Source organism: Heterodontus francisci, chromosome 28, assembly GCF_036365525.1.
Source record: "Heterodontus francisci isolate sHetFra1 chromosome 28, sHetFra1.hap1, whole genome shotgun sequence".
Lineage (NCBI taxonomy): Eukaryota > Metazoa > Chordata > Chondrichthyes > Heterodontiformes > Heterodontidae > Heterodontus > Heterodontus francisci.
The window spans coordinates 21,857,734-21,874,201 of NC_090398.1; the positions used below are offsets into that span (position 1 = coordinate 21,857,734).

The 16,468-nt window shown below is 45.3% G+C and overlaps 1 protein-coding gene across 1 annotated transcript in view; it reads left to right on the forward strand.

Annotated features, from left to right (window-relative positions):
* LOC137345134 (NACHT, LRR and PYD domains-containing protein 3-like) overlaps nt 1-16,468 on the forward strand; it is a 77,716-nt gene that overhangs the window by 26,065 nt on the left and 35,183 nt on the right. Inside the window, exon 8 of the mRNA XM_068008603.1 lies at nt 12,735-14,472. Within this exon, the coding sequence (XP_067864704.1) occupies nt 12,735-14,472 (1,738 nt within the window). The remainder of the gene's footprint in view (nt 1-12,734; nt 14,473-16,468) is intronic.

Consider the following 16,468-nt stretch of genomic DNA (forward strand, 5'->3'; position numbering starts at 1 on the left):
TCAAAGACTTTCTAAAAGTCCAAGTGGACAATGTGCACAGGATTTCCCTCCTCCACCATGCTAGTGACTTCCTCAAAGGAAAAACTCTGCAAAATTAGTTGGGCAGAAGCTGTTTATTTTTTCAGAAGCTCTATTATGAATTTCTATTGGTCCCTCCCTTTCCCTGTAAAAATAAAGGACATCTCTTCATATCCCATCTCGCATCTTCCCAATAAGGGCTGTCAGGCTCATCGGCCTATAGTTCCTTGGCTCTGATTTGTCTCCTTTCAAACTGTAAGGAAAGAGGTGGAGAAATGTGAAACATTAAAACGTTGTCATTTAAAAGCACAGAATGAGACGTCAGAAAGTATTTGATCCAATCTGAGAATATGTGTAGATGTTCACACAATAGAACATTAATCCGTGGAGAAATGTGAAGAAAAAACAATGTTCATGGTGTCTGGGAAGTAAGTTCTTGGCTAACTTACCAATGACAGTGAAAGAGAGAATCTCATTCTACTCAAAGAATAATCCTTTAACTCCGGAGTTGTTTGTGAACCCAATGTAATGACTAACAGAAACATATTTTTTAAATGTCATAAAACTGCATTATAGGAAATTCGGATCAAAATTAAACATTGGTATAATTTTTGGTAGAGCAGTTCAAGTGAATTGCAAATCTTTTCTGCTCTAACATTACACTGTGTGAGGTTGGCAGTAGTTCCATTTCTAATTCGAATTAGGAACATAACAGGATTGTTATAAAACCGCAATCAATGAATGTATGTGTAAAACTGCTGAATAGGTGTTCACGATTCCTGAAACACAATATAGCAGGAAATGGTTAGAGACAGGAAAAGGCCTCTTGGCCCAAATAAGCTGTTCCTGTTCCAGAGATGAACAAACCTGTCCCTCCACTCAGTGTATCCATACAATGACCGTGAATTGTCTCTAGACCCCACTTACACTGCCCCTTTAGTGTCCTTCCCTGGTAACTGACCCCCTGCTCTATTACCCTTTAGGTGAACAAATTACCCTGATTTCCCTTCTTACTTCTAACTTTCAATTTTCTGTGTTATTGATTACTTTGGGAATTGTGAGCCTGTTTCCTGAACTAATGTTCTGAATTCCATTAAAACATTTCAATACCAAAGTCTCTTGCCTAAATAAAATATATTAAACTCCCTCACATTCTCCTCAACTAAACATCTAATAGATTAACCATTTTTCAGCATTCCGAAGGGACCATTCCCTCTGCGACATCCTAATCCACTCCTTAATCACCCCAACAACCTTTTCCCTTCCTGCGACACCAGTTCATTCAAGCACAAGAGATGCAACACCTTCCCTTTTACCGATTCCATTCCCACCATCCAGCGTCCCAAACACTCCTTCCAGGTGAAAGAGTGATTTACTTGTGCTTTTTCCAATTGCTCACAATGCAGCCACTTTTACACTGGGGAGACCAAACGCAGTTTGCATGACCATATTATGGGACACCTTTGATCAGGCTGCAAGAGTAACTGTGAGCTTCCAGTCGCCTATCATTTTAATTCTGTGCCGCCTACCATTTTAATGGTCGCCCTCATTCCAACTCTTAACTTTCTGTCTCGCTCCTACGCTGTTCCAATGAAACTCAATTGAAGCTCAAGGGACAGCACCTCAGCTTTCGATTAGGCACATTTACAACCTTCCAGTCTTAACACTGACTTTAACAATTTCATCTCCAAGTCTCCACCACCATTTTTCTGGACAGCAGCTATTGGGAATGATGCTGCTGATCCCATTCACAGATCCTCGAGATCAGGGTTGTCCAACATACGGTCTGGAGCCAAGATCCGGCCCACCAAAGGTTTGCATCAGCCCGCGGATGTAAACTGTGCCCGAGCCGTTCCTCATCCTCACCAGGGTTCTGTGACTGGAGTTGTGAAATTTCCGTTGTCAGATCTCCTTTTAAACCATTGCGCTGTCAGTATGACAGCTGACAGCTGCTGACATCAGGAATCGTAGTTTCCCAACAGACTTAAGGTTTTCTGGAGAGTTCTGACATTTTGTGAGAAAAGCCCACCGGAAAACCCCAAGTCTGTTGGGAAACGGCTGTTCCTGATGTCAGCAGCTGTCAACTATGAGACTGACAGCGATCTTTATTAAAAGAACTAAGAAACCATCTGCTCGGTGTTCTGCTCTCTGCAACTGTGTGAGAGGGAGAGAGTGGGGGGAACAAGAAAGGTGGGGGGAACAGAGAGAGTGGGGGAACAGAGAGATAGAGGTGAGATCTAAGAGAGGGACAGAGAGAGAAAGGGCGAGAGGCAGAACAGGGGAGAGACAGAGAGAGGGGGGACTGAGAGAGAGAGGGACAGAGAGAGGCGGAGGAAACAGAGAGAGTGGGGGAACACTAGTCGGGGAACTGGGAAGACTGAGCGGGGAACATTGAGTCGGGAGTGGGGATCATTGGAGACATGGGGGTGGAGAGAGTGGGGTCGAGTTGGGGGGGGAAGGAGGCATAGAGGGGGGAAAAGGAGACAGCAAAGGAAACAGGCAGCTAGAGAGAGAGAGACAGACAGAGAGAGGAGAAACGGGGGAGAGACAGTGAAAGAGTTATTTACTTATGACACAAAAGGAGACCATTTGGCCCATAGGGTACATGCCGTCACTCCACGGAATTATGCAGCCAGTCCCACTGCCTAGTTCAATTCCCGTATCCATGCAAGTCCATTTCTTTCAGGTGGCCATCCAACTTCCTCTTCAAGTCATTGATCGTCTCCACTTCCACCACCCTTGTGGGCATTGAGTTTCAGGTCATTACCACCTGCTGTGTAAAAAAGTGCTTCCTCATATTCCCCCGGCATCTTTTGCGCAAAACTTTCATTCTGTGTCGCCTAGTCCTGCAGATGGCAGCGGGGGCAGGGTGGGGGGTTGTGGGTGGTGAGCGGGGTGGCGCGAGGGTGGTTGGTGGTGCTAGTGGGAAGAGAGAACGAGACACACACAGCACGGGGAGACGTGGGAGAGAGATCACGGTTTCTCCTGGCAGATGGATATCTATCTAGAATACGCTGCATCGCTACATCACGTGTGCGGGCAGAGATTGACTACATATGCAAGCAGAAACCATGCCAGATATGTTGTGAAATCAGTGTTCAATACAGTGACGAGAAAGTAAGTCAATAAATTAGTCTTCTCATTTAAAGCTTCTTCACAAAAATGCACATTTGTTGTCGTTTTCATTAGTAAACAATTTTTTAAAGTCATTATCTTTCGAAATTTGCTCACTGCCACCCCGGGCCGAGAAAAAATCATAATGCTGCACTCTGCCTGAAAAGGTTGGACATCCCTGTTCTAGACCCACTCAAAAGCAATACACTGCAGTTGCTGGAAATATGAAGTAAAAGCAGAAAATGCTTTAAATACTCAGCAGGTCTAGCAGCATCTGCAAAGAGAGAAACACAGTTAATGTTTCAGGTTTGTGACCTTTCATCTTTTCTTCTTGTCCCATTATTATCTCATTTTGCCTGCACCATCATCCATTTTGTCATTTCATCTCCCTTCCCTCATAACCTATCACAGACCTTCCATTTTGTTCTTATTCCTCCCTCGCCTTTCCCTGCCTCTGTACTTGCATAATATCTGTTACATCTGTAGCTTTTTCCAGTTGTCAAACAGCAATTGACCTTAAACATTGGGTGGAATTTCATGCTCTCCGCCGTGGCGGGTATAGAGGTGGGAGAGCGTAAAATGAAGTGGGATGGTGTTGAGCAGGGCGGGGTTGTGGTGATGGTGGGGGAGGGCGCGGTGTGGTTGCTGCCATCATCCCGGCTCTGCTAAAATTCAGTCTCGAGCAGGAAGGACTGTGAATTGCCATCCATACCCACGGCCAATTGAGGCCCTTAACTGTGTAATTAACATCCAATTAAGGGCCTCTTTCTGCCGCAGCCACAATTGCCCGTGCAGGGGCGGCCCTGTTACTGCACGAGAAGCATGGTAGGAAAAAGAAGAAAGAGAAATTTCTCTGATGGGAACTGCAAAAATCCAAAATTATCAATTGTCCCGAAGCAGTTTTTCCCAGTGAAAATACAAATCTGGGTGCTCAGTTTCAGATGATGCAAGGTGGGAGGCTGACCAGGAGATCATTGGAATAGTCGTGTCTGGAGTTAACAAAACCATTGATGAAGGATCCAGCAGCAAATGAAGTGAAGTGGGGACAGGTGTTTATTGTGATGGTGAGGATATGGGATCAGAAGCTCAGTTAGAGTTCTGATAGGGTGCCCAGTGGAACTTATCTCCATTCACAGTCTGTTCATCACCCGATGTTAATAATCTAGATAACCTGTCCAAGGCCTACTGTAATAACAGTGGAAATGCTGACCACTCACAGGCTGTTCCTCTCCCACTGATATCCAATGTCCTATTTCCCATTGCTGCAGAAGATCAGCACCACTGACCATTGTGAAGATCGATCCACTAGAACATCTACTGTTGTAAACTAGGATCATGTGTGGATTTGTAATGAGATGTCTACAGTCTGGGGCAAGTCAGATAGTATTAACTATCAGAGGGAAAATATCACCTTCAGAGAAATCTTCAGGCTCAGGAAATATAAATCTGACAATTTTTTCAAGAGTATTCACTTTCAAGCGAGGTTTCATTAACTAAGTTTTCATTCTACTACACACCTCTATTGAAGCTTTGAATTAAATGTATCTATTCAGTAAAATGGTATTGAATCACAGAGTCACAGAATTGTTACAGCACAGAAGGAGGCCATTTGGCCCAATCATGTCCGCACCGGCTCTCAAAAAGCAACTCCTTCAGTCCCATTCCCGTGCCTTCTCGCTGTAACCTTGCGCATTCTTCCTTTGCATATAACTGTCTAATTCCCTTTTGACTGCTTCAATTAAACCTACCTCCACCACATAGTCAGGCAGCACATTTCAGACCTTAACCACTCGTTGTGTGAAAAGGTTTTCCTCATGTCACGTTTGCCGTCTCGTTCTCAATCCTATCACAAGTGGGAACACTTTCTCTCTATCTACTGTGTCCAGACCCCATGATTCTGAATACCTCTATCAAATCACCTCACAGTCTTCTCTTCCCCAAGGAAAACAGTCCTAACTTCTCCAATCTATCTTCATAACTTAAATTCCTCATCACTGGAACCATTCTCCTGAATCTTTTCTGTACTCTCTCCAATGCCCTCAAGTATTTCCTCAAGTGTGACAATACTCCAATTGAGGCCGAACTAGCGTCATCTACAAGTTCAACATAACCTCTTTGCTCTTGTACTCTATGCCCCTATTAATAAATCCCAGGATATTGTATGCATTATTAACCACTCTCTCAACCTCTTCTGCCACCTTCAATGGCTTATGCATATATGCATCCAGGTCGCTCTTCTACTGTACCCCTTTAGAATTGTACCCTTTATTCTACATTGTCTCTCCGTGTTCTTCCTACCAAAATGAATCACTTTACATTTCTCTGCATTGAACTTCATCTGCCACCTGTCTGCCCATTCCACCAACTTGTCTATGTCCTTTTGAAGTTCTGCACCATTCTCCTCACAGTTCACAATGCTTCCAAGCTTTGTATCATTTGCAAACTTTGAAATTGTGCCCTGTACACCAAGGTCTAAGTCATTAATATATATCAGGAAAAGCAAGGGTCCCAACACTGATCCCTGGGGACATCGACTACAAGCCTTCCTCCAGCCGAAAAACATCCATTAACCACTAGTCTTTTGTTTCTTGTCAGTCAGTTAATTTCGTATCCATGTTGCTACCGTCCCTTTTATTCCATGAGCTACAAGTTTGCTCACATGTCTGTTGTGTGGCACTGTATCACACTCCTTTTTAAAGTCCATGTGCACCACATCAACAGCATTTCCCTCATCAATCCTCTCTGTTACATCCTCAAAAAACCCCAGCAAGTTAGTTAAACATATTTTTCCCTTAAGAAATCCAAGCAAGCTTTCCTTAAGTAACTCGCATTTGTCCATGTGACTATTAATTTTGTCCCACGTTATTGTTTCTAGAAATGTTCCCACCACCGAAGTTAAACTGACTATCCTGTAGTTGCTGGGCTTGGCTTCACACCCTTTTCTGAACAAGAGTGTAACGTTTGCAATTCTCCAGTCCTCTGGTTCCATCCCTGACTCTAAAGAAGACTGAAAAATTATGGCCTGTGCCTCTGCGATTTCCACACTCATTTCTCTTAGTATCCTTGGATGCATCTCATCCAGCCCTGGAGCTTTATCCACTTTACGTATAGACAGCCTATCTAATACTTCCTCTTTATCAATTTTAAACCCCTCTAGTGTCTGACCTACCTCCTCTTTCAACACTGCAAGGGTTGCATCTTCTTCCATGGTAAGGATAGATTCAAAAAAGCATTTAATACATCAGCTATGCCCTCTGCCTCCATGTGAAAATTCCATTTCTGGTACCTAATTGTCCCCACTCCTCCTTTTCGCACCATTGTACTATTTATGTGCCGATTAGAAAGCTTTGGAATTTCCTTGAATGCTAGTTGCCAGTCTCTTCATGCTTTCTCCTTCCTTCTCTTATTTGCTTTTTCACTTCTCTTCTGGACCATCTATATTCAGCCTGCTTCTCCATAGTATTTTCTACCTGGCATCTCTCATAAGCACACCTTTATCTTAACCTCGACCTCTTTTGTCATCCAAGGACCTCTGGATTTGTTTGGTCTACATTTCCCCTTCGAGGGAACATACCTTGGCTGTACCTGAACTATCTCTTCTTTGAAGGTAGCCTTTTGTTCATCTACCAGTCTTCCTGCCAGTTTTTGACTCCAATTTATTTGCCCCAGCTCCATTCTTACCCCATTGAAGTTAGCCTAACCCCAGTTGTTACCCCGGATTACTCTTTGTCCTTTTCCATAGTCAGCCTAAATCTTATGACACAATGATCACTATCCCCTAAATGCTCTCCGACTGATACTTGATTCGCTTGGCCCATCTCATTCCCAAGAAGCACATCTAGCAGTGCCTCCTTTCTCGTCGGACTATCAACATACTTTTGCAGATTTCTTTCCTGAACAAACTCCAGGAACTCTTGCCCTTCACTGCCTTTTATCCCAGTCTCTGTTTGCATAATTAATGTCCCCCATTACAACTACTCTAAAAGTTTTGCATTTTTCTGTAATTTCCTTGCAAATCCTTCCATATCCTTCCCACTGGCTGGTGGCCGATAGACAACACCGAGCAATGTAACTTCACCTTCTTTGCTCCTGAGCTCGAGCTAAACTGATGCTGTCCTCGACCCCTCTGGGACATCCTTTTTCTCCAACATTGCAATAGTCTCCTTCATCAATACCGCCACCCCTCCCCTATTTTCCCTTTCTTATCTTTCCTGAACACCCTGCATCCAGGAATATTTAACACCCAGTCTTGCCCTTGTTTGAGCCAGGTCTCTGTTATAGCCATAACATTGTATTTCCACATGGCAATCTGCACCGGTATCTCACTAATCTTATGAAACAAACTCCGTGCATTCACCTATATGCACATTAACCCTGATTCAGGCTTTATTATTTTCTCCCTTACTCTGACCCCACCTAATAACATACCATTCCCTACTCTTGTGCTACCTATCTCCCCCAGTATTCTGTGTACCTTAGTATTCCTCTCTAATACTTGATCCTGGGTCCGACACCCCAGAGAAGTTACAGTTTTGCTTCCCTCCATTCCGAGCTCCCTCTCAGGTTCCCACCATCCCCCATCCCCCACCCCCCGACAATTTAGTTTAAGCCCTGCACAACAAGACTAGCAAATCGCCCTGCAGGGATATTCGTCCCAGTTCTGCTACGGTGCAACCTGTCCATCTTGCACAGGTCCCACCTGCCCCAGAACCGGTCCCAATGCCTCAGAAATCTGACACCCTCACTCCTACCCCAGTTCTCCAGCCACGTGTTCAATCATTCAGTTCTCCCATTCCTATGTTCACTTGCACGTGGGACTGGGAGCAATCCTGATATTGCTGTTGTTGAGGTCCTACTTTTTAATTTCCTTCCTAACTCCATAAGATATGCTTTCAGGACCTCGTCCTCCATCTTCCCAATGTCATTGAAGCCAATGTGGACCACAACCTCTGTCTGTTCACTCTCCCCCAGGAAAATGTCCAGCAGCCTCTCCGTGACACTCTTACCCTGGCACCAGTGAGGCAACACACCATCCTGGAGTCACATAGAACATAGAACATTACAGCGCAGTACAGGCCCTTCGGCCCTCTATGTTGCGCCGACGTGTGAAACCATCTGACCTACACTATTCCATTTTCATCCATATGTCTATCCAATGACCACTTAAATGCCCTTAAAGTTGGCAAGTCCACTACTGTTGCAGGCAGGGCGTTCCACGCCCCTACTACTCTCTGAGTAAAGAAACTACCTCTAACATCTGTCCTATATCTATCACCCCTCAACTTAAAGCTATGTCCCCTCGTGTTTGTCATCACCATCCGGGGAAAAAGACTCTCACTATCCACCCTATCTAACCCTCTGATTATCTTATATGTCTCTATTAAGTCACCTCTCCTCCTCCTTCTCTCCAACGAAAACAACCTCAAGTCCCTCAGCCTTTCCTCGTAAGACCTTCCCTCCACACCAGGCAACATCCTAGTAAATCTCCTCTGCAACTTTTCCAAAGCTTCCACATCCTTCCGATAATGCTGTGACCAGAACTGCACGCAATACTCCAGGTGCGGCCTCACCAGAGTTTTGTACAGCTGCAGCATGATCTCGTGGCTCCGAAACTCGATCTCCCTACTGATAAAAGCTAACACACCATATGCCTTCTTAACAGCCCTATTAACCTGGGTGGCAACTTTCAGGGATTTATGGTCCTGGACACCAAGATCTCTCTGCTCATCTACACTACCAAGAATCTTCCCATTAGCCCAGTACTCTGCATTCTTGTTACTCCTTCCAAAGTGAATCACCTCACACTTTTCCGCATTAAACTCCATTTGCCATCTCTCAGCCCAGCTCTGCAGCCTATCTATGTCCCTCTGTAACCTACAACATCCTTCGGCACTATCCACAACTCCACCGACCTTAGTGTCATCCGCAAATTTACTAACCCACCGTTCTACACCCTCATCCAGGTCATTTATAAAAATGACAAACAGCAGTGGCCCCAAAATAGATCCTTGCGGTACACCACTAGTAACTAAACTCCAGGATGAACATTTGCCATCAACCACCACCCTCTGTCTTCTTTCAGCTAGCCAATTTCTAATCCAAAGCTCTAAATCACCTTCAATACCATACTTCCGTATTTGCTGCAATAGCCTATCGTGGGGAACCTTATCAAACGCCTTACTGAAATCCATATACACCACATCTACGGCTTTACCCTCATCCACCTGTTTGGTCACCTTCTCGAAAAACTCAATAAGGTTTGTGAGGCACGACCTACCCTTCACAAAACCGTGCTGACTATCGCAAATGAACTTATTCTTTTCAAGATGATTATAAATCCTATCTCTTATAACCTTTTCCAACATTTTACCCACAACCGAAGTAAGGCTCACAGGTCTATAATTACCAGGGCTGTCTCTACTCCCCTTCTTGAACAAGGGGACAACATTTGCTATCCTCCAGTCTTCCGGCACTATTCCTGTCGACAATGACGACATAAAGATCAAGGACAAAGGCTCTGCAATCTCCTCCCTGGCTTCCCAGAGAATCCTAGGATAAATCCCATCTGGCCCAGGGGACTTATCGATTTTCACACTTTCCAAAATTGCTAACACCTCCTCCTTGTGAACCTCAATCCCATCTAGCCTAGTAGTCTGTATCTCAGTATTCTCCTCGACAACATTTTCTTTCTCTACTGTAAATACTGATGAAAAATATTCATTTAACGCTTCCCCTATCTCCTCTGATTCCACACACAACATCCCACTACTACCCTTGATTGGGCCTAATCTAACTCTAGTCATTCTTTTATTCCTGATATACCTATAGAAAGCCTTAGGGTTTTCCTTGATCCTATCCACCAATGACTTCTCGTGTCCTCTCCTCGCTCTTCTTAGCTCTCCCTTCAGATCTTTCCTGGCTAGCTTGTAACTCTCAAGCGCCCTAACTGAGCCTTCACGTCTCATCCTAACATAAGCCTTCTTCTTCCTCTTGACAAGCGCTTTAGCTTCTTTAGTAAACCACGGCTCCCTCGCTCGACAACTTCCTCCCTGCCTGACAGGTACATACTTATCAAGGACACGCAGTAGCTGCTCCTTGAATAAGCTCCACATTTCGATTGTGCCCATCCCCTGCAGTTTCCTTCCCCATCCTACGCATCCTAAATCTTGCCTAATCGCATCATAATTTCCTTTCCCCCAGCTATAATTCTTGCCCTGTGGTATATACCTGTCCCTGCCCATCGCTAAGGTAAACCTAACCGAATTGTGATCACTATCACCAAAGTGCTCACCTACATCTAAATCTAACACCTAGCCGGGTTCATTACCCAGTACCAAATCCAATGTGGCATCGCCCCTGGTTGGCCTGTCCACATACTGTGTCAGAAAACCCTCCTGCACACACTGGACAAAAACTGACCCATCTAAAGTACTCGAACTATAGTATTTCCAGTCAATATTTGGAAAGTTAAAGTCCCCCATAACAACTACCCTGTTACTCACGCTCCTGTCGAGAATCATCTTCGCTATCCTTTCCTCTACATCTCTGGAACTATTCGGAGGTCTATAGAAAACTCCCAACAGGGTGACCTCTCCTCTCCTGTTTCTAACCTCGGCCCATACTACTTCAGTAGACGAGTCCTCAAACGTCCTTTCTGCCGCTGTAATACCCTCCTTGATTAACAATGCCACACCCCCCCCCCCTCTTTTACCATCTTCTCTGTTCTTACTGAAACATCTAAATCCCGGAACCTGCAACATCCATTCCTGCCCCTGCTCTACCCATGTCTCCGAAATGGCCACAACATCGAGATCCCAGGTACCAACCCATGCTGCAAACTCACCCACCTTATTCTGGATGCTTCTGGCGTTGAAGTAGACACACTTTAAACCAAGTTCTTGCTTGCCAGTGCCCTCTTGCGTCCTTGTAACCTTATCCCCTACCTCACTACTCTCAACATCCTGTACACTGGAACTACAATTTAGGTTCCCATTCCCCTGCTGAATTAGTTTAAACCCCCCCGAAGAGCATGAGCAAATCTCCCCCCCAGGATATTGGTACCCCTCTGGTTCAGGTGAAGACCATCCTGTTTGTAGAGGTCCCACCTACCCCAGAAAGAGCCCCAATTATCCAGGAAACCAAAACCCTCCCTCCTACACCATCCCTGCAGCCACATGTTCAACTCCTCTCTCTCCCTATTCCTCGCTTCGCTAGCACGTGGCACGGGCAACAATCCAGAGATAACAACTCTGTTTGTTCTCATCTAAGCTTCCACCCTAGCTCCCTGAATTTCTGCCTTAAATCCCCATCTCTCTTCCTACCTATGTCGTTGGTGCCTATGTGGACCACGACTTGGGTCTGCTCCCCCTCCCCCTTAAGGATCCCAAAAACACGATCCGAAACATCACGAACCCTGGCACCTGGGAGGCAACACACCAACCGTGAGTCTCTCTCGTTCCCACAGAACCTCCTATCTGTTCCCCTAACTATGGAGTCCCCAATGACTAATGCTCTGCTCCTCTTCCCCCTTCCCTTCTGAGCAACAGGGACAGACTCTGTGCCAGAGACCTGTACCCCATTGCTTCCCCCTGGTAAGTCGTCCCCCGCAACAGTATCCAAAACGGTATACCTGTTGTTGAGGGAAACGACCACAGGGGATCCCTGCACTGCCTGCTGGTTCCCTCTCCTTCCCCTGACGGTAACCCATCTACCTACTTCTTTTACCTGAGGTGTGACTGCCTCCCTATAACTCCTCTCAATAACCCCCTCCGCCTCCCGAATGATCTGAAGTTCATCCAGCTCCAGTTCCCGAACGCGGTTCTCGAGGAGCTGGAGTTGTGTGCACTTCCCGCAGATGCAGTCAGCAGGGACACTCTTGGCGACCCTTACCTCCCACATTCTGCAGGAGGAACATTCAACTGCCTTAACCTCCATTCCCACTATTCTAAATTCCCAACAAATCTACTGAAAAACCAAAAAAAAAGGTCAAAACTTGTTAGCTTAGCAATCCGACAGACAGTCACGTTTAGTGCTGCAGAAAAGACTGTCTGTTCTCCGAACTAACGAGTTCCCCTATCACTATTGCTCTTCCATTCTTCTTCCTCACCACCTGTGGTGCCACAAACTTGGCTCTGACGATGCTCCTCTGAAGAACCATAACCCTCATTAGTATCCAAAATAGAAAACCGATTAGCGAGTGAGATCATATCAGGGTACTCCTGAATTACCTGTCAGGTTCGTTTAGACTGCCTGGCGGTCACCCGTTCCCTGTATGCCTGCATGCTCCTAACTTGCGGTGTGACCACCTCGCAAAACATGATATCCATGTCGTCATCCACCCCGTGGATGCACAACAGTGACTCCAGCTGCTGCCCGAGTTTCGAAACCCGCAGTTCAAGCGTCTTGAGCAGGTGACACTTCCTGCAGATGTGTTTGTCTAGGACATGTGGTGCATCCATGACTTCCCACATGCCACAAGCTGTACATTCCACTCGGCAGAGCTGCCTTACATACCTTAACTTTACAAACTACCTATTTTTTGAGAAATTGTTGTGTTGATACAACTAACATTGAAAACCACTTTCTGTCTGTTCTAATTGAAGATATTCAACAGAAACACAAGGAAACACTCCGGGTACAAACTGAAACACTGAGAGTGAACACTATCCTAATAAAGGAGAAGGTTAAGATTTTCCAGCTGGTTGATCGATACGCTGAGCTAACGGTCATTTCTACTGTTCGAGATCGGTCACTTGTAGAACATGAACTGCTGGCAAGAGGCCGAGACCATGATGAGTGGAGAAAGAAACATCTCCGGAAAGAAATGGAAAAAATCCGAACTGATCAATTATTCCAGAGCAGTTTTTCCTGGGGAAAATCCAAATCTGGGAATTCAGCAGCTGTGAGTGGAGTCCCGGGGATGGGAAAAACAACAATGGTACAAAAGATTGTTTATGACTGGGCCATTGGGAAAATATACCCACACTTTCAATTTGTTTTCAGTTTTAAATTACGGGATTTGAAAACTATTAACTGTAGAATAAATCTGAGGAATCTGATACTGGATCTGTATCCATACTTTGGGAATGTTCTGGGAGAGCTCTGGAAGAATCCAGAGGGATTGCTGTTTATATTTGATGGTTTGGATGAATTCAAGGACACGATCGATTTTACTGACAATCGGAGAAATACAGAACCTCAGTACATGTGCACAGATCCCGAATGCTGGTGTGAAGTGTCTGACATTGTGTACAGTTTAATACAACACAAGCTGCTCCCCGGATGTTCAGTGTTAGTGACCAGTCGTCCCACTGCATTACATTTATTGGAAAAGGCTGAGATCAGTGTCTGGGCTGAAATCCTGGGATTTGTTGGTGATGAACGGAAGGAATATTTCAACAAGTTTTTTGAAGATCAGACGGTGGCAGCAGCTGTTTTCAAACACGTGGAGGAGAACGAGATCCTGTACACCATGTGCTACAACCCTTCCTACTGCTGGATCCTCTGTCTGTCACTGGGTCCCTTCTTTACACAAAGAGACAGGAAACAGCAGCAAGTTCCCAAGACCATCACCCAGCTATATTCCTACTATATTTACAACATTCTGAAAAACCATAGCCGAGAGATTGAAAACCCCCGTGATGTGTTACTGAAGATCGGTGAGATGGCCTTCACAGGAGTCTCCAGGAAGAAGATTGTGTTTAGAGATGGAGATTTGATCAAGTACAATCTGCAACCTTCCCAGTTCCTGTCTGGATTCCTGATGGAACCTTTGGAGACAGATGATTCTGTCCAGAATGTCGTTTACACATTCCCGCACCTCACCATCCAAGAGTTTGCAGCCGCACTCGCACAATTCCTGACTCCAGCTCCCGGGAACATCCAGAATCTCCTCAGTGATGCTCACAGTGAGGAAGATGGAAGATTTGAGATATTTCTGCGTTTTGTTGCTGGTCTCTCCTCCCCACAGGCAGCTCGACCCCTGGAGGAATTTCTGGGTCCATTTCCTCATCAAACAACCTGTCGAGTGATTGACTGGGTGAAGGAGAAGGTTAAAGGACAGATTGGAAACACAGGGAGTGAAACTGGTAAAAGGAACCTCCTGAACACATTGCACTATCTGTTTGAGTCTCAGAATAAGGTATTGGTTCAGGACACAGTGGGATCTATGGAAATGCTTACATTCAATGGATTGAAACTGACCCCAGTTGACTATGCCGTCCTGTCTCACGTTATTAGTCTCTGTGATAACATAAAAAAAATTGATCTCGAGCAGTGCATCATTCAGTTTGAAGGACTCCAGCGGCTGGGACCTGTACTGCACAAATGCCAGGAGTTGAGGTAACTGTTTATTTGTCTCTAACTGTTGGGTGAATTGTCGAACAGTCACAGATTGTGTTGCTCTGTAATGAAAGGAAAGAAACAGTTCAGTTAAACCAGAGAGAAACAGATTCAACACAACGATGACAAATAATAAGAGGATTGTTTATTTTTACCATCAGGGCTGGAAAATCTAAAATGGATTCTTGTGAACCATCAGGGATTTTACAATTTGTATGGAATCAGTAAATACAGGTCACTGAAAGGGTCTGATAATTTAATTACAATAAATCATCATTAATAAGACCGGGCAGCAGAATGCAAATATAAAATATAAACCAGCAGTACAGAAAATTGATATCAGATATTTTCCACATCCAGCATTTTAACTAGAAACAGGACAGAAACCCAAGTTTAAATAATTAACAGTTAGATATTTAATGCAATCCCATGCAGGATGTGTATGTCGAGGGAGACGTTTCCTGGATTGGGAGTATTGGGGAACAGGAATTATTTTCGCTGTAAATGTTTAGAATTATTCACAGTCCTGAACATTAAGAAAAGAGTGACATTTGGGAGGGTACACTTGCTGATAAAAAGGCTCCAATTCAACGTGTTACAGAGTCATAGAGAGATACAGCACTGAAACAGGCCCTTCGGCCCACCGAGTCTGTGCTGACCATCAACCATTAATTTATACTAATCCTACATTAATCCCATATTCCCCACAATTCTTCTACCACATACCCTCGGAGCAATTTACAATGGCCAATTTACCTATTGACCTGTAAGTCTTTGGCTGTGGGAGGAAACTGGAGCACCCAGTGAAAACACACACGGTCACAGGGAGAACTTGCAAACTATGTACAGGCAGAACCCAGAACCAAACCCAGGTCGCTGGAGCTGTGAGGCTGCAGTGCTAACCACTGTGCCACTGTGCTGCCCAAATCACAGAGATCTTCATTGCCTGGCACTTGTTTGGCTCGAATGTTACTTGTCACTTATCAGCCCATGCCTGAATGTTGTCGAGATCTTGCTGCATATGAACACAGACTGCTTCAGTATATGAGGAGTTGTGAATGGAACTGAACATCATACAACCATCAGCGAAAATCCCCACTTCTGACCTTATGATAGAGGGAAGGCCATTGATGAAGCAGCTGAAGATGGTTGTCCCTAGGACACTACCCTGAATAACTCCTGCAGCAATGTCCTGAGATTGAGATGATTGGCCTCCAACAACCACAACCAGCTTCCTTTCTGCTAAGTATGTCTGCAACCAGTGGAGAGATCCCCCCCCCCCCCGACCCCCGATTCCCATTGACTTCAATATGGCTAGAGATCCTTGATGCCACACTCTGTCAAATGCTGCCTTGATATCAATGGCAATCACTCTGACCTCACGTCTTGAGTTCAGTTCTTTTGTTCATGTTTGGACCGAGGTTGTAATGAGGTCAAGAGCCGAGTGGCCCTGGCGAAACCCAAACTGAGCATCAGTGAGCAGGCTGTTGCAGTTTAAGTGAAGTGGCGCTTGATAGCACTGTCGGCGACACCTTCCATCATTATGTGGATAATCGCGATTAACTGATGGGGTGGTTCTTGGCTGGATTAGATTTGTCCTTCTTTTTGTGGCCAGGACATACCTGGGCAATTTTCCACTTTCCACATTGTCGGGTAGATGTCAGTGTTGTAGCTGTACTGGAACAGCTTGGCTAGGGGCACGGATAGTTCTGCAGCATAAGTCTTCAGTACTACAGCCAGGATGTTGTCAGGCGGCACAGTGGTGCAGTGGTTAGCACTGCAGCCTCACAGCTCCAGCGACCCGGGTTCAATTCTGGGTACTGCCTGTGTGGAGTTTGCAAGTTCTTCCTGTGTCTGCGTGGGCTTTCTCCGGGTGCTCCGGTTTCCTCCCACCGCCAAAAGACTTGCAGGTTGATAGGCAAATTGGCTGTTATAAATTGCCCCTAGTATAGGTAGGTGGTAGGGAAATATAGGGACAGGTGGGGATGTGGTAAGA